The following is a 24,195-nucleotide window of genomic DNA, read 5'->3' as shown; positions in this document are numbered from 1 at the left end:
GTCGTCGCGCCACCACCAGCCACCATTTCTTCACCACTTCATCCTGGACCTCCTAGCAACCCAATGCACCCAACCCCAGCTCTGATCCGCCACCGGGGAAGCACATTTATCAACATTTTCGTTTTGGGTTTTGTGGTCATCGACCGCCCTCTACGCCGCCACCCACGACCGACCACCACCACCACTAGCTTCACCGACATCCCCAATCCCTTTCCTAGCAATCTCGGGTCTTCGTTTGTACCCGTTCAAAAGTGAATTTTTGAGACCCACGGCCTAGTGAATTTTGCACTATTCCGTTGTTATGTCGCCACCTCTTGCACCTCCGTGATCCTTCGAAAAGTATGTTATAGCGCTGTAAGTATTTTTCCAAAGAACTTTTGAGATTTAAATGTATCTTTACACTAACTCATATTTATTGTGAACTGGTTGGTTATGCCGGACTGAGTCCGAGGAGTAAGGGCGTCGGTTGGATTGGATTATGGAGTTGTTTATGTGATTGGTTTATGATGTGAGATTTGCTGGTTGTTTTGGGTTTAAATATTGGTGTTTTGAGTTTGACGTTAGTTATGGTGGATATTGATGATTTTAGAAAGTGATGATATATTTTGGGATTATGAAGGTTTTAAGTTTTGAGGAATTAAAATAATTTATTTTAGAAGTTTATGTTTAAATATCAAAATACGTGATTGATTAAAAAATTACAGAATTACGTGATTATTTTTTTATAGGTGACGATTTATAGTCGACTCAACATTTTTTTGAGAAAAATTTTGAAAAGCTAAGTCGTCCAGGTAAGCAAGGTTCCTATGCTAGATTTGCATAAAACGAAATGAACTGAGGTTGCTTTGTAAAGAAAAAATGTGCATGTTATTTTTAAAAGAAAATGTGAAAAACAATTTCAGTATATGTTTTGCATTCACTCATGAGATATGTATAAAAGATAAAAGAAATATTTTTTACATGAATAATGTAGACATGAGCAATATTTGACATGTTTCTGAAATATGCAAAAGAGCGAATATGATATCATTGAGATTTTTATACATGTGATATGAAATGATTGGGATCTGTTTTTGATCAAATGGAAATAATATGAATATATTTCGCACTTGTTTTGATATGATATGGATATGATAAAACTTTGGCATACTTATCTGTTATGAATCTGATTCTGAATATGGTTATGATATGATGATACAAAATCACTTGATATGGTTGGTGCCAACATGATGATATGATATGAGTGCACCCACTTTGGAAACAAAGTGGTCTTTTTACGTGTTCTTTCCTGTATGCACACTCGGAGCTCCAAGATTGAAAAATGGAAAGTTTACCATATGACACTGCCTGGTTTGGCCACCGGGGATAGCACAACCCTACCAAGGGGGTTAAACATGGTATATGATATGATACAATATGAAATGATAAAATGAAAATGTTCAGTTATATTATGTCAAAGCGTTTTTGAATATGAAACGAATCTTTAAATATGTATAGTTGATTTTGAGTATGAAAAAATTGAAAAGTCGCTCTGATTTTATGATAACACGTTTTTCTAAGATCTGCATATAAAAATAAAATGTTTTGTTTTTGTATACTGAACTTTCTGAAAAGGCTCATGTTTACATACTAGTATATATTCTCTGCTTACTGAATTATTGATAACTCACCCCTTATCTCGACAATATTTTTTAGATGATTTGAATGTTCCAGTTGAGGATCATGGATATGGAACATGGGTGAGAAAAGTTAAGAATGATGGTTTAAGCATAGAAAGTTTATATGGGTATTGAGGATTTTCATTCAGTAAGCTTGTTATGCTTTGATGATGTGATTTGTTGGGAGGTTGATGTTTATATTAAGACTTTGTATTGTCTTAGAATAATTATTCTGAAGTAATTGATGTAAATAAATAAGTATTTTGTGCGATAGAGAAAAATTAGAGTATGTACTATGTGGATGGAAAATGATTTTTAAGTGACATGAGTTAACTCTCCGGACCCTCGGGGACGGGGCGTTACAGCATACCCCTTGGTCAATTACTTTTGTATACTATCGTGCCCAACATAGGTACAAGCATGCCTTATGGGACCATTTATCAACAATCATTAACTCCTTTCTATGCCCATGGATAGGCATATGAGATTTTAACTGCATTGTTAATCAATCTGAGAAGAGAGGTGGGTGCCGTTTAGCTTTTTGCACTAACCCCACTGGCCTACATTCGCTTATGGAACAAAATGGCTTTATTGAACTAGGCGCTTCTGGACCTCATTTCACTTGGTCTAATAGAAGAAATGGTTTAGAAAACATTCGAGAAAAATTAGATAAGGGCATTGTCAATACTTAATGGAGAACTTTATTCACTGGTGCCCATCTCTCAAATCTCTCAATGGCTTCCTCAGATCAGTCCCAAATCCTCTTAACCACATTGATCAACTCATACCTAAAAAACCTTTAAAGTTTGAGAAATTTTGGACAAACGCTTTAGTATTGATGTTGTCATAAGTGCTTGGTCTCAACACAACTCAGATACCCCAGCCTATATCTACTACGAAAAGTTAAAAGCCAAAAAACATGCTCTCAAATCCTGAAACAAAGTTTCTTTTGGACATCCAATTTGGCATCAATTCTCTCAATGAAGCTATACTCAAACTACAAAAATCCTCCTAAACTTCTTTTGGTAGAAGCCTTGAAGACCACCTTTAAGAAAATATCAATGAATTGTTGAAAAGAGATGAACAACTCTGGAGACGGAAGTCTCACCTCACATGGCTTTCAATTGCTGATCTCAATACCAAATTCTTCCATTTGTCAACAAATATAAAGAGGAGGAGCAATGCCATCGACAATCTGAAGATAGGCCAAGGTATGTGGTCTTCCGACCCCAATATCATTCAGAATTCCTTCATTGATCATTTTAAAAAAGATATTCACAACTTCCAATCCAAACTTTCTAGACAATTTGGATGACCTTTTCCCCTCCAAAATCACCCAATTAGAGAATGTCTTTTTGACCTCAATCCAAGATGATAATGGAAAAAAAGATGCTATCTAGAATACTCCTTCAAAAGCCCCAGGCCCACATGGCTTCACTTTTCTACAAATTCTATTGGAGAGTAGTGCAAAAAGACATGACAAATTCAATCAAAAAATTTTTTCAACATGTCATTTCCTGAAGGAAATGAATCACACCCACATAGCCTTGATTACTAAGACTCATTCTCTGAGCTCTGTTAACTAGTTTAGGCCTATTAGTTTGGCTAATGTTTGCTACAAAATTAGATCAAAATTTTTGGCCAACCGCTTTAAGTCATTCTCCCTTCCATCATCTGTCCCTTCCAAACTGCTTTTGTCCCAGGTCGTGTTATCCAAGAAAACACCATAATAGCTGGCGAAATCTTCTCCTTCATGAAAAGAAAAAAAGGAAAACTGGACTCAAGGATATTAAAATTGACATAGAAAAGGCTTTTGATTCGATGGAGTGGCCTTTTCTCTTTGTTGTCCTTAAATGTCTCAGGTTTAATCAAATATGAATCAACTGGATTTTACAATGTCTCTCAATAGTTTCTTACTCTATCTTCATCAATGGTTTCCCCCATGGGTTTATCAAACCTTCAAGAGGTCTAAGACAAAGGGATCCACTATCATTTTTTCTCTTTACCCTAGGCAGTGAGGTCCTATCCAGATTGATTACTAGGGATATAAATGCAAACCTCTTTGAAGGGATCAAACAGTGATGACCCCACAATATCCCACGTATTGTTTGTTGATGACTTGATAATTTTCCGCAAAACCAATCCCAATTAGCAATCACCATTCTCAGTTGTCTTCATACATACTCCAACTGGTCTGGTCAAAAAGTTCATAGCTATAAACCCATCATCCACCTTAGTGCCAACATAAACCCTCATTTAGTTTCACCGTTACCTCTATTCTTCCCTTCAAATCAACCAACTCCCTGATCAAGCATCTTGGTCTACCCCCTTAATATTGCAAGGTCCAAAAGAACAATGTTTGCTGACATCATTGAAAAAATCTAAATTTAATTAAGTGGCTAGAGTTCAAAGCTCTTATCTCAAGCAGGGTGCACTACTTTAATCAAATCAATGGCTAGCTCAATTCTATCTTACACCATCATGTCTTATTTGAATCTCCCCAAATCTGTTTGTAAGAAAATTATCTAAGAATTTTTGGTGGGGATTCAATCCAAACAAAAAATCAAATTTCACTCCAAAAGTATGGCACTCCATCCGTCAACCCAAAACAAAAGGTGGTCAGGGAATTAGGCTCTCCTCAAACTTTAACTCAACCCTCATCTCTAAGATTGGCTGGAACCTCACTACAAAAACCAAGCCTTTGCCATCAATTTCTCTCCTCGAAATATCTGCAAACATCCTCTTTTCTAGAAGTTACACCAAAGAGTTTTGTCTCTTGGTTTTGGAAATGTGTGCTAAAAACTAAACCTCTCATTCATGCAAATTTTTGTTACCAAGCAGTGAATTTCTTTAACACAAAAGTCTAGAAAGATCCATGGACACCCTTTTTGCAAACATTTAGGCTATCTCCTAATGATAATTCCATCTCGCTGGATCATGAGCTAACAATTTCAACATTAATGCTAGAACAACCTTGTAAATGGAATGTTATCCTCCTTATAGCTCCTTTCAACTTTGCAACTCTGCACACAGCACAACCCCTCCACCTCTGGATAAAAAAGATCTTAGACCCTTTAAAACATCTCAACCTTGACAAAGAGATGTCTCATAATTTCCAGCCTTTTGCAGTCATTGTAATGGATTCCATTTGGTTTCTTAGAAATCAAGTCATTCACCATCACCCTTGTCAACCCCTCATCACCTTCTTACAATCTGTGACCAAGATTCTCAAGGAATACCAATTTACATGGAACACAAAGACCCCAAATGGAAACAAGCATCCTTGAATGGATCCATCCCCTTGTAAGTCAATTTTCATTATCTTATGATGTTGTTGTTAGAAATAATGGGTCTACTGCAGCTGCCATATGTGGATGAAATATAGGAGAAGTCATCTGTGCTGCTATCAAACCTATAGACTCAGTCAATCCAAACTTTGGAGAAGCCATGGCATCAAAATTGGCAATTGAATAAGCATCTCACTGATAGTTAACCAACATCATTATTGAAGGTTACAACAAGTGGTTACATTTCCTATAACAAATCCTTTAACATCCCCTGAATGGTCAATCTTCAACATCCTCACTGATATCTCAAGCCTACTGAAATCATTCCAAACATGGTCAATCTAGAAAATACACCAGAATCAAAATCGATGTGCGCATCTCTTGGCACAATGGGCCTCTGCAAACAACTTGGTTGCATACCCCTTATTAAATTACCTCAATGTTTATTAAACTATTACAGTGGAAAAGAGCCACCTAGCTCTAGTTTAGCCTCTTGGTTACTAGATTGTATAAAGTACTATTGTATGCTAAGGGGTCGGGTTGTTTTGATAACCTAATATTTTTTTTTTGTCACCTAACTTGTAGTTAATAGTGATTATTTGTGACTTGATCATCATGGTTTTATTTTTATTTTTTTTACATGAGGAAATAAGATATAAAACTAGACTTCTAGAACGCCAAGTAAACTCAAAAACTCAAATTACACAATATTAGTTGTGTTGCAATACACAACTTCGACTTCATCAAATACTAGCAATATATCGTTGATTACAGAGCCAATCAAAGAAGAAAACTAATCGCATCATACCAGCACTTCCATGTATAGGAAAAGCATCACAAACGAAAGTCTTTAGAAAATGATACAACCAATTAGTGTAGCTAGGATGAGGAAGAGCCTACAAATTTACAAGCACTCAATGATTCAAGCACCTTCCACACATCTGACTCAAGTTTTGGTCGATTCTTTCGGTTCTTGTCGCAACACTTCAATGCCAATTCTGCCAAGTCTTTAGCAACTAAAAGTGGCCAACCTCCGGCTGATTGATCCAAGAGAGCCTCCAAATTTCCGGTTTCTAAGGCCAATTTCACGTCAAATATTACAAATGATGGGGACCGATTTGTCAACAACTCTAATAATATGATCCCAAATGAGTAAACATCTGCCTTCATAGTAAGCTTTCCTGTTTCAAAAAAATCAGGATCTATGTAATCCGAGGTGCCCTTTGGGCGAGTTATACGACACAGTGTTGTGTCCTTGTTTGAACATTGATCTTGGCATAGCTCCCGACAAATTCCAAAGTCACTAAGTTTAGAAACAAAATTTTCATCAAGGAGGATATTCGATGGCTTTAGATCCCCGTGCACAAAGCTATGAGGTTTACGTGAATGAAGATATGTAAGGACAGAGCACAACTCTTTAATGATGCTTAATCGAGTTTCCCATGGTATTGAGGGAGTGTTATCCCTACATCTGAGTCGGTCGAGAAGGCTTCCATTGGGCAAATACTCGTATACGAGTGCAGATTCTTCCGGGCAACATCCAATGAGTTTTACAAGATTTGGATGGCTTAGTTGACTTAACACACGAACCTGCAGATACACAAAGAACTAATGAGAATAGAATACAAAATCTTTTATCCATTTCTTCCATTCTGCTAGTGAAAGTTTGTATTGGTGAGTCATTGTTTTTTCACTTTATTGTCACTTTTTCAAATAACTATACACTTGTTACTATGTCAAAACATGAGCTCATGATATTACTTCAACGCAATCATCAACCCAATTTCCAAAGTATGCGGTTATATTCAGAAAATGCATCATCTTCATGGTCAGATGCTTTTAGCAATGAAGCACATATCTAGCTAGGTGGATTCCAAATGATTGGCGCAATAGACCATCGTACATAGATGTTGAATAACAAAAATAATGCTTACCAATTGTTAATGTAAAAATGAGTGTGTTGGCATATTCTTGTGAAAACCATTGTAAAATTGTGTTGTAATGAGTGTTGAAGTGTGTCAAAGTGAAAAGGGGGTCAAGTGAGCTCAACACGACTCGAGCATAACACATACAGGAAGTTCGCTCGACATGCGCTCGATTGAGGCTCGAGCGGAACTCAAAACAAAGAGTTCGCTTGACATGCCCTCAACACACCGCTCGAGTGAAGCTCATACAGAGAGTTCTTTTGACTTGCGCTCGGCATGGCACTAGAGCGAAGGTCATCCAGAGAGTTCGCTCGATAGATGCTCAACACACGGCTCAAGCAGAACTCATCCAGAGAGTTCACTCGACATGCACTCAACATGGTGCTTGAGCGAAGGTCATCCAAAGAATTCGCTCAAGCCTCTCTTGACTTGGCGCTCGAGTACCTTTAGAAGTGCAACGTGCGCTCGACCCTCGCTCGGCACCCCGCTTGAGCCAATGTTTATAAAACCTAATTTTTCCTAGGGTTTGAGTGCCTCACTTCTTAGGAGGTATAAATACAACATTTTGTTCTGCACTTTGGTTGAGGTGAGAGAGCCAAAAACTAAAGCGACCTTCCAAGAGCATTTGAGAGTTTTCTCCCCCACATTCAAAGTTGCTTCTCTTGAACTACACCTATTCACCCCCTCTACGTGTTGTGTTGAGTAGAACCACTGTTTTTTTCAATTGGTATCAGAGCAGGGTTCACTCCGCTAGGATTCAGTTCTTAAGTGTGATTGTGCTATAGTGGTTAAAATGGCTAGGTCTCAATCACTCACATCGCCACCATATTTTGATGGTAGCAATTGTGCCTATTTGAAAGTTCGAACGAGAGATTTTCTAAAATCTATAGATGAATGAGTGTGGGTTTCCATGACAAAAGGATGGAAACAACTGGTTACAATCATTCAAGGAGTTGAAATTCCCAAAATGCTGAAAATTACTCAAAAGATGAAGTCAACGAGTGTAATTGGAATAGTAAAGGCCTGAATGCGATTTTCATGGCCGCGTCCCATGAGGAGTTCAAGCGAATCTCCATGTGTAAAATTTGCAAAGTGGCATGGGACATTCTTGAAATTACTCATGAAGGTACCAAGGCTGTGAAAAACTCTAAACTTCAAATGTTGACTACCAACTTTGAAGAACTTAGAATGAGAGATGATGAAACATTTGATGCCTTCTATGCAAAACTGAATGATATTGTCAAATCTTATTTCAATTTAGGGGACAAAATCCCAGAAAACAAAATTGTGAGAAAAGTCCTCAGATCTCTTCCTGAGAGATTCCATCCAAAAGTTATTGTTATTGAGGAAAGTAAGGATTTGGACACTTTGAGGATTGAAGAGTTGGTGGGGTCTCTGCAAACCTATGATTACACTTTTCCTGTGGACAAGAGAAACAAGTCTATAACACGCAATGCTATTGAAGAGGAGTTAGAGGAGTCCTCTAATTAGTTGGCTATGAGCGACAAAGAAATAACATTTTATGCTAAGAAATTCAAGAAAATGTTTGTGGCTAAAAATAACAAGAGCTAGAGACAAGATAAGAAAAAGTTTGAAAGATACAACGGAGGCTCAGTTCAGGGAACAAGGAGATGAGCTCTAAGAAATACACTAGAGCGAATAAAGACAAGGACCAATCAAATGTTCAATGTCATGAATGTCATGGATTTGGACACATTCACTTAGAATGTGTTAATTACAAAAAGACCAAAGAAAGAGTTAAGATTGCATCCCTGAGTGAGAGTGAATTAGAGTCAAGTGACTCATCAGAGAAATTTTCTCCAAAGAGAAAACTCAACTACATGGCGTTCACTGCTTCTTTTGGTGACAAAAGTCAATGTAGTGAACCAGTGCCTGATGATGGAAGTATATTTGGGAATGAGTCCGAGTATGAAGATAAGTTACAAGAAATCTATGAGAAGTTGTACCAGGAGTGTGTTAAATTGAGAAAACTCAACAAAACACACATTGAAAAGATAGATTTCTACAAACAAGAAAATGAAGGGCTTCAAGACAAATTAAATGAGGCCATCAATCTAACATACTAGCTATCGAGGAGGAATGTGTCTCTCGAAGAAAAACTGAAAATTCAGGAAAGTGAGGTGTGTTTGTCAAACACCAAATTGCAGAATTTTACCAATGGGACACAAAAGGTTAACCAACTCCTAAGTTCAGAAAAGTCCTCTGGTGATAAAAGTGGTCTAGGCTATGTTGAAGATGTACCTTCAACTTCAAAATCCTCCTCCGAGAATGTAAGAAAAACTATGTTTGTACATGCATTGACTGAAAATGGTAAAGCTCACACATCTGAAAGGGGTAAGAAACCTTTACATGAACAAAAGTCAGTTCCTCCCCCAAGAGACAAAGAGCTCACAACATGAGCTCTATATGTCATCATTGTGGGAAGAGTGGTCATGTTAAACCAGATTGTTGTGTTAAACTAAAAAATCAGTCTGGGGTTGCTCATTCTCCTTTTAGAAGTAGGACTGCTTATCCTCCAAAAAGGGTTAAGAATTTCGTGAATGCTCCTAAGTATATCTCACCCTTCATGAGACAAAGAACTCATAGAGCAAACCGCTTCTGCCATAATTGGTCACATTCGACCAAACTGTTATGAGCTTGGGAGGCATATCATGAGAGATGAAAAGAATCATTCAAGAAGAGGACATTTGAATCTGTGGAGTCAAGTCATGACCCTAACTAGACAAAATGACATACTCAATGTCAAGTTAGACCAATTGACCACCAGCCAAAAGGCTAGGAAGGCCAACTCTCCAAAAGTCATAAAGTGTGGGTCAAAAAGGTAGAAGAAACACGTGTCATGTTGCACACATTGCTCTGAAGACTAGGGACATCTCCTTGTGGTACCTTGATAGTGGGTATTCTCGTCATATGTCTGGTGATAGAACCCTATTTAAAACTGTTGAAGAGTACAAATGTGGAATTGTAACATTTGGAGATGAAGGAAAAGCTGAGATAATCAGAAAAGGTGAAATTAAAATACTTGGACTACCTGTCTTGAAGGAAGTCTTGTTTGTTGACAGGTTAAGATCAAATCTTCTTAGTATAAGTCAAATATGTGATAACAGTGCTGAAGTTCATTTTTCAAAAGAAATGTGCATTGTTTCAGATAAGGATGGAAGTTGTGTGATGTAAGGAATTAGGACATCTGATAACTGCTATGGCGTTGCTCCTAGCTCACAGTACAGCTGCAATAGCGCTAAGAGTGAGGCTACTGATTTTTTGCATCAAAGACTTGGACATGTGAATCACAAAAATATGTCTAAGATTGCCAAGAAAGAGATGGTGGTAGGATTGCCTGAACTGGGCAAAGTGGAGACTCCTGTTTGTGGGTCATGTCAATTGGGAAAACAAATTAGAACAACCCACAAGAATAATACTGCCATTCTAACCAAATGACCATTAGAGTTGTTGCATGTTGATCTTATGGGACCCTTTATAACTGAGAGCCTAGGGGGAAATAAGTGCATACTGGTGATGGTAGATGATTTCACCAGATACTCTTGGGTAGAGTTTTTGAGAGAAAAGGGTGATGCTCCTGACATGATTAGAACACTATGCAAGAAACTTCAAAATGATCAAGGGAAATCAATAGTCAGAATTAGGAGCGATCATGGAAGAGAGTTTGAAAAGTCTAGTCTTGAGAGATTTTGCGATGAAGAGAGTATAAGTTAAGAATTTTCTACTGCTATCACTCCACAACAGAATGGAGTGGTCGAAAGAAAGAACACAGCCATTCAAGGCTCAAGTCATGATGCACAGTAAAAGTGTTCCCACTCATTTCTGGGGAGAAGTTGTGAACACATTCTATCATATTATGAACAGAGTCAACTCAAAACCAAGCACTTCTGAAACACCATATGAATTTTGGAAAGGAAATAAACCAAATGTAAAGTACTTCAGGGTGTTTGGAAGCAAATGCTACATTTTGAGAGATAGGGAAAACTTGGGTAAGTTTGACCCTAAGAGTGATGTGGGAATTTTTCTGGGTTACTCTAGAAATAGTCGTGCATATAGGATCGACAATCTACGCACCCAAGCTGTCATGGAATCCTCAAATATGGTAGTAGATGATGCTCCTAAAGATGCACTGAGCAAGAAAGAGAAAGAAAATGCTCCATGTGAGACTAGAGAAGAATATTCTAATGAGCTTGATGAAAGTTTTGAGAAATCCTCCAGTCAAAAACCCAAAACCTTCTAAAAAGCCCTATTCAAGAGTGAAATCAAATCATCCTCAAGACAATATTATCGGCAACATAGATGAAGGAATGAGGCTAAGGAGGAAAGTGATAAATCAATTAACTCACTCGAGTTACATTTCACATATTGAATCAAAAAGGGTAGGAGAAGCTCTGAATGATGAAAGCTGGATATATGTCATGCATGAAGAAATAATTAAATTTGTGGGGAATGATGTTTGGTACCTAGTTCCTAGACCTGAGGATCATAATGTGGTTGGTACCAAGTAGATTTTTAAGAATAAAGCAAGATTAGTTGCTCAAGTATATGCTCAGATGGGGGGAATAGATTTTAATGAGACATTTGCACCTGCTGCAAGACTTGAGTCAATCAAAATAGAGTTGAGTATTTCCTACCACGTGTTTCAAGCTCTATCAAATGGATGTGAAGAGTGCTTTCTTGAATGGGAAACTTCAAGAAGAAGTATATGTTGAGCAACCAAAGGGTTTTGAGGATCCAAAGTATCCAAATCATGTTTATAGGTTGAAAAAAGCCCTATATGGTATTAAGCAAGCTCCCAAAGCTTGGTATGAGAGGCTGACTACATACCTATTAGAACACAGATTTTTTAGATGAGGTGTTAACAGGACACTATTCATCAAGAAAGTGGGAGATGATATAACAGTTGCTCAGATCTATGTGGATGATAGTGTGTTTGGATCATCTATTAATGCAATTGCTTTTGAATTTGTAGAAGAAATGAAAATTGAATTTGAAATGAGTATGGTAGGTGAACTGACATTTTTCTTAGGTGTTCAAGTGAAAAAAAAATGGATAACGGGATGTTTATATCCCAATCCAAATATGCAAAGGATCAAAAAAATTGGGTTAGATGGGAAAAGCCATGCCAGAACCCTTATGAGCACAAGTGTCAAGCTTAGTACTGATCTGATTAGGAAGAGTGTTGAAAAACCACTGTATAGAAGCATGATTGGGAGTCTACTGTATGTCACTGCTAGTAGACTAGACATTGCATTCAGTGTTGGGGTTTGTGCTAGATTACAAGCCAATCCCAAAGAATCCCATCTTACAACTGTCAAACGCATACTTCGCTATGTAAGTTGGACAGTTGATTATGGACTCTGGTATTCTAGGGACTCAAATGCTGAGATTGCGGGATATTCTGATGCAGATTGGGTAGGTGATGTAGATGATAGGAAGAGTACCTCTGGTGGATGCTTCTATGTAGGTACAAATCTTATGGCTTGGATGAGCAAGAAGCAAAACTTCATATCCTTGTTCACAGCTGAGGCTAAATACATTACTATAGGAAGTTGTTGCACACAATTGCTTTGGATGAAGCAAATGTTGTGTGACTATGGTTTTATTCAAGGTGTCATGAGCGTGTATTGTGACAACACAAGTGCTATCGACATCTCAAAAAATCATGTCCAACACTCCAGGATCAAGTAAATTGACATTAGACATCATCTCATTCGAGAATTCATGGAAACAAATGTTATGACTCTTGAATACATTCTCACTGAACATCAATTGGCTAATCTGTTTACAAAACCTTTGGATGGACTTAGATTTGAACGGCTTAGAAAGGCTGTTGGTATTTGTGCATTAACCTGAGAGTGGAAACATACATTACATGCACTACATTCACTACATGCATATTTTGTTTACGTCTGTTTTGCATATTTGTTTTTCTTTTCTTATTCTTGCTATTGTCTTTCTTAAAACTCTACTCTTGCAAGCACTTAGAGGTGATAAAGGATGTTAGTGTTGGAAATTCTAAAAATTTAGGTACACAGGTCATTTGAAAATTATATCATATACCTATATAAGTTACAAAGGTTCACATTACACTTCGAGCTTAATCAATTGACGTTTTGTTGCCTGTGAGATTTTCGGAAGGCAATCAAAGGTGTAAGGGAGCTCTAATTGTATAGAGAATTGATCACGGGCTAGGTGACCTCATTATTTCTCTTCCTGTGCAAAATTCTTATATATATATAAAAAAAAAGGGGTCATATAGTGTCAAATAGACCAATACTGATATAAGAATTCAAACAGAAGCATCCAAGTCCTAGCAACATTAGGTTTGACTTTTTGTATCTTGGAAGGGCTTCTCAAGCATTTATGGTTTCTTGTTCAGCCCAACCCCACACACGTATTTTGGTTGAAATTTCTTGATTAAGCAAGGACCCTCTAAACACGCATGTTCATATTACTTGTGATACTCTGTTTTTGCCCATGCGTGATTTATGAGAATATGATGCACTTTTTCATTTGATGTGTATTTTGGATTTCAAAATAGACTTCATTAATGTTTGAATCACATAGTGCGAAAACTAAATTAATTTTGCCCCTTCGCTCGATGCACCGCTCGATGCTGTGTTTCTCACTTGAGTGACAACCATCTCAGAGGCCACTCGAGGGTTTTAAAGTTTGCTCAAGCGAATGTCATTTAAAAAACCCTGTGCCGCTTGGGCAGTCCATTTCTTTGATTTTTCCCCAAACCTTCCCTTCTCCGTGCGATTATTCTCTTTTCATCTGCTCTCCATGCGATTTCCTCCATTCTTCTTTCTTCTTCGTGTGGTGTCCATCAAATCTCAACGTTTGCACTTCATTCACTCACAGTAAGCCATTTACTCTTCATTTTATTTTCATTTTAAGTTTCATGGTCATTTCATTGGGGCTACGGTTTGTGTATTGGAGATATGCATTTTCATTTCATATCATGGTGGCTACGGTTTTTGAATTAGGGATATGCATTTTCATTTCATTTCATGGGGGCTACAATTTCTACAAAGCAAAATAGTTTTTAGGCTTGTGAAATGGGGATTATCTGTTGGATATTATCTTGGTTTGTGAAATGGGAGTAGAGAGTGTTGTTTCTCACCATTGTATTTATGAATTTTGGGAGTTATGCATGCACTCCACCCTTGTTTAACAACACACGCACACCAAGTGTTTGATAAAATGCTTGATTGATTCCCTATGTTGCATTTTGATGGAGAAAATGTTGAGTTTGTTGGGTATGGTTGATGTGGTTGTAAACACCCATGGGTGAAATTTGTAGTGTGTGGAAAGATCACTCCACACCATTGAGAGATGGTTCATACCTAGGAGGTTGATGGAACACTCATGTGGTCATAAACTGAAGCTTGGCATGGCATGGTTTTTCATCGTGCATTAGTTTTGGCCTTGATCATCCACTAGTTTAAGTCCCTATTGTGTGTTGTGAATTATGAGGAGAGTCATAGCATGTGCATTAGGCTTGTTATCTATTGGACATACATTGCTTTTAGCATTGGGGGTGTTGATCATACATTTTATTGGGCATTCTAGAAGACACTTTAGGCCTATGTTGAAAGTGTTTGTCATGCATTTTAGGTGCATTTTAGGAAGGTTACATTGGCATGCACATGCATTGGGCATTTTAGACATAGATACATCGGGTCATTCACATTATTTTTAGCCTTATCTAATGGTCATTATTCTGTCTACGGCCCAAAATCATGTCTCTACGTGTGCATCCTTGCCATAATCCTCTTGCCCCAGTCCAAGCACACTTCCATAGTGCTAGGGCACTGGAACTTTATACTCATAATTTTATTAACCGCACTCTTATGGTTAAGCGTGAGGTCTCCCTAAGTGAGCTCATTGAGACCATTATGCCTCGTATTTTTCAATCCTACCAGTGGCTTGTCTTGACCACTGGTCTTCCCACTCCTTATGTGGAGTTGGTGAGGGAGTTTTACTCCAACATCCATGCCATTTCTGAAGATGGCTCCTTTAAGGTGAGTCTCCGGAACATCCACTTTCGGGTGACTCTGGGCATGTTAGCTGACTTGCTACAAGCCCTTCATGTGCCCAACCCTGTTTATCAGTATATCACCACCCCTCCTCCTCCCAAGCCAGAAATCACTGAATGCTTGACTGGGCGTTACATTGCCTGGGATGGTAGGATGCCTTTACCAACAATTGAATTTCCTCCAGACTACCTCCTTCTTAGTCGGGTTGTCCTAACTAACCTCTCCCCTTTGGGTCATCATAGTGATCTTGGATATGATCGGGCCATTCTTCTTTATGCCCTGATCAATGACGTCTCCATTGATCTGGGGAGTCATTTGTGTCGGGTCATACTCGAGGCCTTCCAGTCCAACAAAGCCAAGACTAGATTACCACTTGCCTGCCTCATCACCCAGACAGCTTTGGCTCAGTCTATCTCCTTTCTTTCCCATGAGCCTAGGATTACACTTAAGGCTCCCATTGGTCATCAGACCATTCAGCTCAGTCGTGCTCACATTCACCCTCCTCCTTTGATCGTTGAGCATCCTCCAGCTCCCGCATTTCATCTGTCGAACTCTCAGCCCTCTAGCTCCACACCCTCGAGCTTCGCACCATCCACCTTGACACCTCCTTGCACAACACCATCGACCGAGCCCAACCTACAGATGGTTTTGAATGACTTGGTCCATCTTGATGCTCGTCTTGATGGCCTCCAGGATCGTCTTGATGGTCTCCAAGTTCGTCTTGATAGTTGTATTGATGGCCTCCAACAGTTCGTCACCCAACGCTTCAATGACATGGAGGAGCTCATCAATAATGAAGATGGTGGCAGTCTTTCAGATGATGGTGATTAGGCCCCATGGATTTTGTGACAAAAGGGGGAGTGATATATGTTGGGGGAGAGATGTATTAGAGGAGCACACAGTGAAAGAAAGTTTTTTGTGAAACACAATTTTTGAGCTACTATTGTATTGTATTTTTCATTGAAACTCAATGTTTGATATTTTCTTAATGAAGAATGTTTGATGAAGATTGTGCCTGTCATGTGTGTACTTGAATTATTGCTTTTAAATTGGATAGAAGATATTGATTACACATGTGTGAATATTTCTTGCACTTTTATTTTGGTACGCTTACCTATTTGTCAAGTGTGAAGAAATATCCCAACTTGTTCGTGATTGTACCTGTATTTGAGAATCCTGTGTGGGGTGTGTCAGGATTAGGTCCAATGTATAAGTTAGAGATTTTGTCACAGAAGTGCCAAAGGGGGAGATTATCAATATAAAAATGAGTGTGTTCGCATATTCTTGTGAAAACCTTTATAAAATTGTATTGTAACGAGTGTTGAAGTGTGTCAAAGTGAAAAGGGGGTCAAGGGAGCTCAACACAGCTTGAGCAGAACACATACAGGAAGTTCGCTTGACATGCGCTCGACTGGAACTCTATATAGAGAATTCGCTCGACATGTGCTTGACACACTGCTCGAGCAAAACTCATACAGAGAGTTTGCTCGACAGACGCTTGACACACGGCTCGAGTATAACTCATCCAGAGAGTTTGCTCGACATGGTGCTCAAGCAAAGGTCATCCAAAGAGTTTGCTCAAGCCTTGCTCGACTTCAGAAGTACAACGTGCACTCGACCTTCAGAAAACCTACTTTTTCCTAATTTTGAGCGCCTCACTTCCCCTCATTTTGAGTGCCAATGTTCAAAAAACCTAATTTTTTCTAGGGTTTGAGCACCTCACTTCTTGGGAGGTATAAATACAACATTTTGTTTTGCCCTTTGGTTGAGGTGAGAAAGCCAAAAATTGAAGCCCTCTTCTAAGAGCATTTGAGAGTTTTCTTCCCCACATTCAAAGTTGCTTCTCTTAGAAAATATACATCCATCATATCACACTCAAGTTCAAAAAACCTAATTTTTCCTAGGGTTTGAGCGCCTCACTTCTTGGGAGGTATAAATACAACATTTTGTTTTGCCCTTTGGTTGAGGTGAGAGAGCCAAAAATTGAAGCCATCTTCTAAGAGCATTTGAGAGTTTTCTTCCCCACATTCAAAGTTGCTTCTCTTAGAAAATATACATCCATCATATCACACTCAAGATCAAACACATTTGAGTCCATTGGAGTGGATGTGTTCATTGGCAGGAAGGTTTTCAAAGCTGCTGTTGCTGCAGAGATTGAAAGATTCTCGTGGGATACTATAGAAAGGTCGGAGTTCCGACACTACATGCGTGTAGAGATTGAGTGGGTCACTCGTGGAGTTGCAAGCCAAATTTATCTACTGCAAAGGTTTTGTGAGTGTTTTTAAATTGGTTGTAACGAATTAAAGTTTCTATACTGGATTTGTGGTGGTGACCTACACTCGAAGTAATTTTAGATTTTAAAGACGTTCTTCAAATGAGTTTCCACTTTGTGAACAAATTTCTATGTTGATTGTTTGTGTGATTTATGTCTTTGATTACTTGTTTACTTGTCAATATTTTTTATTAGACCATAAAAATTTGAACTACACCTAATCACCCCCTCTATGTGTTGTCTTGAATAGAACTACTGCTTTTTCACCAATATACATCAACGGGAATAGTACGAGTGCAGTGGTTGAATGAAATTCATAATTTCTTTCTTAATACCTTACGTGTATTTTCAAATATTGCATGCACCAAATTAACTAGAAAAGCAACCAATCATGACCGACCATTAATTGGTAGCATATCATTAGACCCATATGTAAAATTTATAACTAAATTAAAAGATTCAAGTGACTTCAAAATTAGATTAACAAACCTCCGCTTGAAACTCTGCCATGCCTTGGCCGCAAGTAGACTGTAGCCTCTTTATAGCAACATCAGTTTGAAGGATAAGACCTCTATAAACGTTCCCAAATCCACCACCTCCAATTTTCAGGGATTCATCAAAGTTTTTAGTGGCTTCTTTAATCACAGAGGGTGAGAACTCAGAGAACTGAATTCGCATGTTCCCACTTGAGTACTCTCCTTGTGTATTTCTTAGCTCTTCAGCTTTTTTTATTGCATTATCACGATCCACCTGCAACTTTGCAATCTGTTTCTCTAATGATGTTTGATTTTCTTGGAAAGTCTGGATATGTTCCATCACTTGGTATAACTGATTCTTCATCTTTTCAAGTTCTTCTCCTTTTACTTTCGCTTCCTCAATCTCTCTTGATCTGCATATCAACTCTTCTTGGGCCTGTTGATTGGATTAATATAGGCAATTTACACATGATTTTGGAACTTTACAAGTTACATATATATATATATATATATATATAGGTAGAGGCCGTTATAAGCATCATTTTGCAAACATGGTTAATGATTTCACCTTTAAGCATGCATTCTGAATTAAGTAATTAAAGCTTTAATTACCTGGCCCATAGCTTCCCTAAACTGACTTGCTACTTTCTGCTGAAAGAGTGTCAATTTCTCTGCCTCTAGCATTACTTGTTGAAGTTTCCCATAATTAGAGTTATCAAAACTTCTGTCCTGCTAATATCATGAATTCAAATGAATATTCATGACATGGTTGCAATACATGAAAAGGTCAATTGAACTTTTGCACATTATATCCCTAAGTTTCACTAATCTAAAAGACTTTTATTTTTAAATAGTGTTATTTTTTAAAATAATTTTCATTTCTAAAAAACTAGTTTATATTTGTTATTGGATGCAGGCTAACGTGGCATATAGATTGCCACATGTCAACTTCTAATTGATTGACACGTGTACTCTCTACGCCGCCACATGCAAGGCAACCCTTTTGGTTATATAAAGACTACGTACCAATGTTTTAAAACTGATCTCAAGTATGTAATATACAAAAATTGAAACCCTAAAAATGAATGTTATTTCTGCACATACCGCAACACAGCTCTGAGCTCCATTAATATTAGAATTAGATGCAAACTTCGTAGGATCAGACGTGCTGGTTGAACAACCCAAATTTGGAGATAATGCATGACTAAACCCAAACACCTGATGATCCAATATTAATGTTGGAGCTGTTTGCTGAGGTAATTGATGACCAAGTGTGAAATCATGAACTCCTCTTGGAGAGTATATTGAGGAAGCACTCCTTGATAATGCATCTAATTCAATACTTGTACAACTGCCTCCTGCGTCAGACCTACGTATAGTACTCTTGGGAGATGAAAGCTCTTGATCAGTACCACCTTGAAAAGCATTAATACTGTTCAAGGCACTAGTACTAGTACTTCCAATATTATTAATGCCGTCCCAATTGTAATCCTGTGCAACAGACCTTGATCTCATGCAGTCTGATCCTCCAATTTCAAGGTCATTTGATCTATTCATGTTTCCCAAAGGAACAGATCTTGATCTCGTAATCAAGAGGCTTGACTCATGTGATCCACTTTCCATGTTGTCTGCGACTGATTTTCTATATTTCGATATTGCAGGTACTTGAATTAGTAAGTACTGAATAATTAACGTGTATTGAAGAGTTTGAGTTTATCTACATCCATGAAGTAGAGGTCATTGTCATCAAGATCATTGTCGACGGAAGCTGGTAATATTTTTAAAAATTTTTATAATTACAATGTGTACCATGCAAGTCTTGACATTTTGAGTGGAAAGTGTATGTAACTAATCCTAGTTAGATGTTGAAGATGTATTTTGTCCTAAAATTTTTCAAGGATGATATATATATATATAATATGTTATATATATGTGTGCGTCTGTATCTATATATATATGGCTGTGCATGTATGTATGTATTGGAAAAATATGTGAACTTGTTACACGTGCAATACAGTACCTAATGCGAAATTTTAAACTTTAATAGACATTTTACATCCAAAACTACGAATCATATAATGCTCATAATGTGGCACAATCGATCGATCTTAATCATCATATTTAAATAGAATGTATATATAATTTCCAATTTTCAGGAGTTTGCGAGTGCAATATATATAGTCAGTACGTATTGGTAGTTTAATTAAAAGGTTTATGTACTAATTATAAGATCAGGATGAAATGTATTTCTTCAAAAATGTAATATTTAGCTAAACATTAATCAAGTTTATAATTAATTAATTACCTGGTGTGGATGAGGCGTCCCTTGCAGATAAATTGTATTAAACAAGACATAGGTGCATGTTCGCGCACGTATTTGGCCTTTTTAGACCTGAGGTCCGTCATATTTCTGCTATGTCAAGCAATAGTAAATTAGCAATAGTAATAAAAATTTTTGGAAAAGGATATACCAAAGTCATAAAAAATAGCAAGTCAAATTAATTAATAGTTGTGGTCAGTTCATCATGATTTATTTATTAATTAACTTCTAATAATTAGCTTAAATATTTGTATAATATATAGTCAATTTACTAGCTAGGTTGTTCATTCTGACTAATTATTCATGTATATGTACATAGTAGATATATATAAATCATAGTACTTGTGGGCATCATATAACTCCTGTGTTATTTCCGGAAGTGATCATAAATTCATAATGATCGGGATATGTCCTCGCTAGACCCTCGTGATATAGACGAAAGAACCTACCAGGCTAGTCTAGTCTAGTGGCGCGAAATCAACAAGAGTCTAGCGAGGCTCATATGAATTTTGTAACTTTTATAATTTGTATTGCCAGTTTCAAACTAAAGTACTCAAACTCTACCAAACTTTATAAAAATTCATGATTTTGACTAAGTTATGACAAAATATATATATGCAGCATAATATTTTTTACATTAGCAGTCTCCTATATATTTTAATTAACAATTTGGCTTGATAAAACTACAAATTAATATAAGTAATTAAAAATAATTTAAATAAACTACCAAAAATATAGGACTATCTCAACAACAAGTAGAGACCTCTTGATCTTTAGTGGTCTCATCGATGTAATTCATAAAGAACTAAAATGTTGACCTTATATAAGCAACAGCCTCAAGGCTTTATTGACAAAAAACCTCCAAATTATGTGTATAAGCTTCATAAGACCATTTATGGTCTGAAGCAGGCACCGAGGGCTTGGTTTGCACAACTCAACACCTGGTTAATTAGCTATGGTTTCTCTACCTCTCAATCTGACCCATCTTTATTCATATTGAATAATGGTTATTTGCAAATTTTTTGCTGATATATGTTGATGATATTGTCCTGACATCATCAAAATCAAGTGCCATTGACAGTTTTATGCATGATTTGGGCCTCTTTTTTCCTGTTAAGGATCATGGCCACCTATCATATTTTCTTGGCCTTGAGATTGATTATTTTAGTTCTGGATTATTTTTGTCCCAATGCAAGTATATTAATTAAGATTTACTTGCCAGAAGCAATATGCTGCATGCTAAACCAATGACCTCTCCCATGGCTGCTTCTATCAAGCTCTCCCAGTTTCATACTCCATCCTTTGATGACAGTACTTTATTTAGAAGTATTGTAGGTGGTCTACAATACTTGTCTTTAACTAGACCTAATATATCATTCTCAATCAATAAAGTATGTCAGTTTATGCACTCGCCAAAGCTATAACAATGGTCTGCAATTAAAATGATACTTAGGTATCTTAAAGCCACGATTAACTATGGCTTGATGTTCAAATTTTCATCTTCCTTTACTCTTCAAGCCTATTTAGATGCAAACTGGGCAGGGTGCCCGGATGATAGACGCTCTACATATGGTTTTGTGTATACTTGGGAAATCATCTCATTTCTTGGAGCTCCAAGAAACAAAAAATAGTTGCAAGATCAACTACGAAAGCAAAATATAAAGCTCTTGCCTCCACAGCTGCAGAATTAATCTGGTTGCAAAAAATGCTTTGTGAACTTGGCCTCTTTCTCCCAATATCCCCAATTTTATGGTGTGACAACATTGGAGCAATGTACCTGTCCGCTAATCCTGTATATCATTCCAAGACCAAGCACATGGATATTGACTACCACTTCGTTCGTGATCGAGTCTTTGCCAAGACCTTTACAATTTCCTTTTGCAGTGCTAAAGACCAATTGGCTGATGTGTTCACCAAACCTTTAGTTTCATATAAGTTTTCAAACCTCAGAATGAGTCTCACTGTTGTTGAAACCCCATTGGACTCGAGGGGACGTATTAGCCTAGATAAGTTTGTTATGAATGATTCTCTAGCACCACCTTAGTATATTCCAGAATATGTATTATTTACTTGTTATTTTCCTATTGGATATCATGTAATAGAAATATTCTCTGTAAAGTATATAAAAGGGAACACTCCCTTAATAGAAAGACGAGATTCAGATTTCATAAAAGTGCTTATCTGACACGACCCTAGTGATATAGACGAAGGAACCTACCAGGCGGCCAGTCTAGTCGAAATCAACAAGAGTCTAGCAAGGCTCATATGAATTTGTAACTTTTATGATTTTCATTGCCAATTTCAAACTAAAGTACTTAAACTCTACCAAACTTTATAAAAATTCATGATTTTAACTAAGTTTTGACAAAATATATGCAGCATAATATTTTACATTAGCAGTCTCCTATTTTAATTAACAATTTGGGTTGATAAAACTAGAAATTAATATAAGTAATTGAAAATAATTTAAATAAACTACCAAAAATATAGGACTATCTCAATAACAAATAGAGACCTCTTGATCTTTAGTGGTCTCAATGATGCAATTCATGAAGAACTAAAATGTTGATCTTACGCAAGTTGTACCTGTTATAGTGCTTTTGTGCCGCTGCTCCCATAACAAGCCTTTTGATCCCATTCTCAGTGATGAGTTTTACAATCCCTTCTTCAATAACTTCCATTTCATTTTTGAGTATCATTGCTAGTACCTATATTTAAACAAGCGCAATGCCACAATATATCTACAAACTCATCAATCTTTTCTCATTAAGCCTAAATTTGAGTTCTTATACTCTAGCTATTATCTTGACACCATTATATTAGCTGCTAACAAAGGAAGATTAATTAAACTGCCATTTAAACTTGGGATAGAATGTGAATTTGTGCTTATTTTAGGAAAACTTTAAACTTGCTAGCTAGCTATCAACTTCTTCGTGTCAACTTTAGTGGCCGATGTGAGATCTAATTAAAGAAGTTTGTGTTTGAGATTTTGAGGTCTACGTTATAGCTCTTAAAACTTGAATAGAAACTTTATGGGGATATTGTTAGAGATAAAGAGAAAATCAAATCAAACTCAAATTAAGATTGATTTTATTATTATTCAAATCAAAATATTTGAATTCTTTAATTATCTATAGATTATTTTATTGTATGTCCATGTAATTTCTTTATAAACAGCAGTGTGTGAACCTCTTTTTGAGCTCCGTAATTTTCGGGTTTCCTATTTTGGTTTTACGTTTCACGTTTCTGCTTGGGTCTGGCCATGGCAGCACCCTTTAACCCTCTAGCGGCGCTACTATTGGCAGGGTTAGGGGACAAAGGTGGCTCGAGTTCGACATCTTATGCTCAGGCGTTGGCCTGGCCAGCAGAATCTTCATCTTTTAAGTTACCCATGAGATTTTCGGTTGACATTAACGGGGAACTAGGTTTCATTTTTACAGAAGCAGAGACAACAAAAGTTATGGAAGATTTTTGGTTCGCTTTGGTCCTCAAGTTCATGAGATCACGACCCTCTATCGATAATATTCGACTTGCGGTTATTAAGACCTGGGGTTTACTAGAGATACCAACGATCAATTTCAAGGATGAAACTCAAGTCCTGATACAGATGAAGAATGAACATGATTTTGTGAATGGTTGGGCACGTGAGAGACATACGATGGAGGGATATACGTTTCAAATTTTTAGATGGACTAAGGATTTCGATCTGCACAAAGAATAGCCTCTAGCTCTTCAATGGATCTATCTTCTAGGTCTATTGATGCACATGTATAGAAAGGACTATCTACAAACCCTTGCAACAAGATTTGGGCATTATCTTGGGACTGACAATGCAACTATAAACCACACGAGGGCTTCAGGGGCACAGATTTGCATTGAAGTTGATCTGACAAAAGAGCCAGTGTCGGTTTTCCCTATTATTTTATCATCGACAAATCGAATCTAGCAGGAGCCGAGATACGAGAGGCTTGGTTTTTATTGCCCGAAGTGTCAACGTCAGGGGCATACTTCAGTGGTGTATAGGGTAGGGGAGAAGTATCAGGAAGAAAAAAAGATTACTCAGAAAAAAATATGGTAGGCCAAGGCAAAGAATATTATGGGAGAGACGGATCAGGTTGATGATGATAATGTGAAGGTGGTGCAACCCCTCGAGGGTATGGAGATAGCACATGGGGTGGATGTGCCGAAGAA

General features: G+C 37.4%; 1 protein-coding gene across 1 annotated transcript; it reads right to left on the bottom strand.

The window, feature by feature from the left end:
* Positions 1-5,824: 5,824 nt before the first annotated feature.
* Positions 5,825-19,307, bottom strand: LOC108983847 (U-box domain-containing protein 33-like). The gene is made up of 4 exons (XM_018955622.1): positions 18,789-19,307; positions 18,297-18,413; positions 17,698-18,120; positions 5,825-6,535 (listed from the first exon to the last, which is right to left on the bottom strand). The coding sequence occupies exons 1-4, from the start codon at positions 19,305-19,307 to the stop codon at positions 5,825-5,827; spliced, it is 1,770 nt and encodes a 589-aa protein (XP_018811167.1).
* Positions 19,308-24,195: the final 4,888 nt, after the last annotated feature.

Source organism: Juglans regia, chromosome 7 (genome assembly GCF_001411555.2).
Source record: "Juglans regia cultivar Chandler chromosome 7, Walnut 2.0, whole genome shotgun sequence".
NCBI classification, from domain to species: domain Eukaryota; kingdom Viridiplantae; phylum Streptophyta; class Magnoliopsida; order Fagales; family Juglandaceae; genus Juglans; species Juglans regia.
The sequence above is the reverse complement of the archived record's forward strand: the minus strand, read 5'-3'. Positions and strand labels throughout refer to the sequence as shown.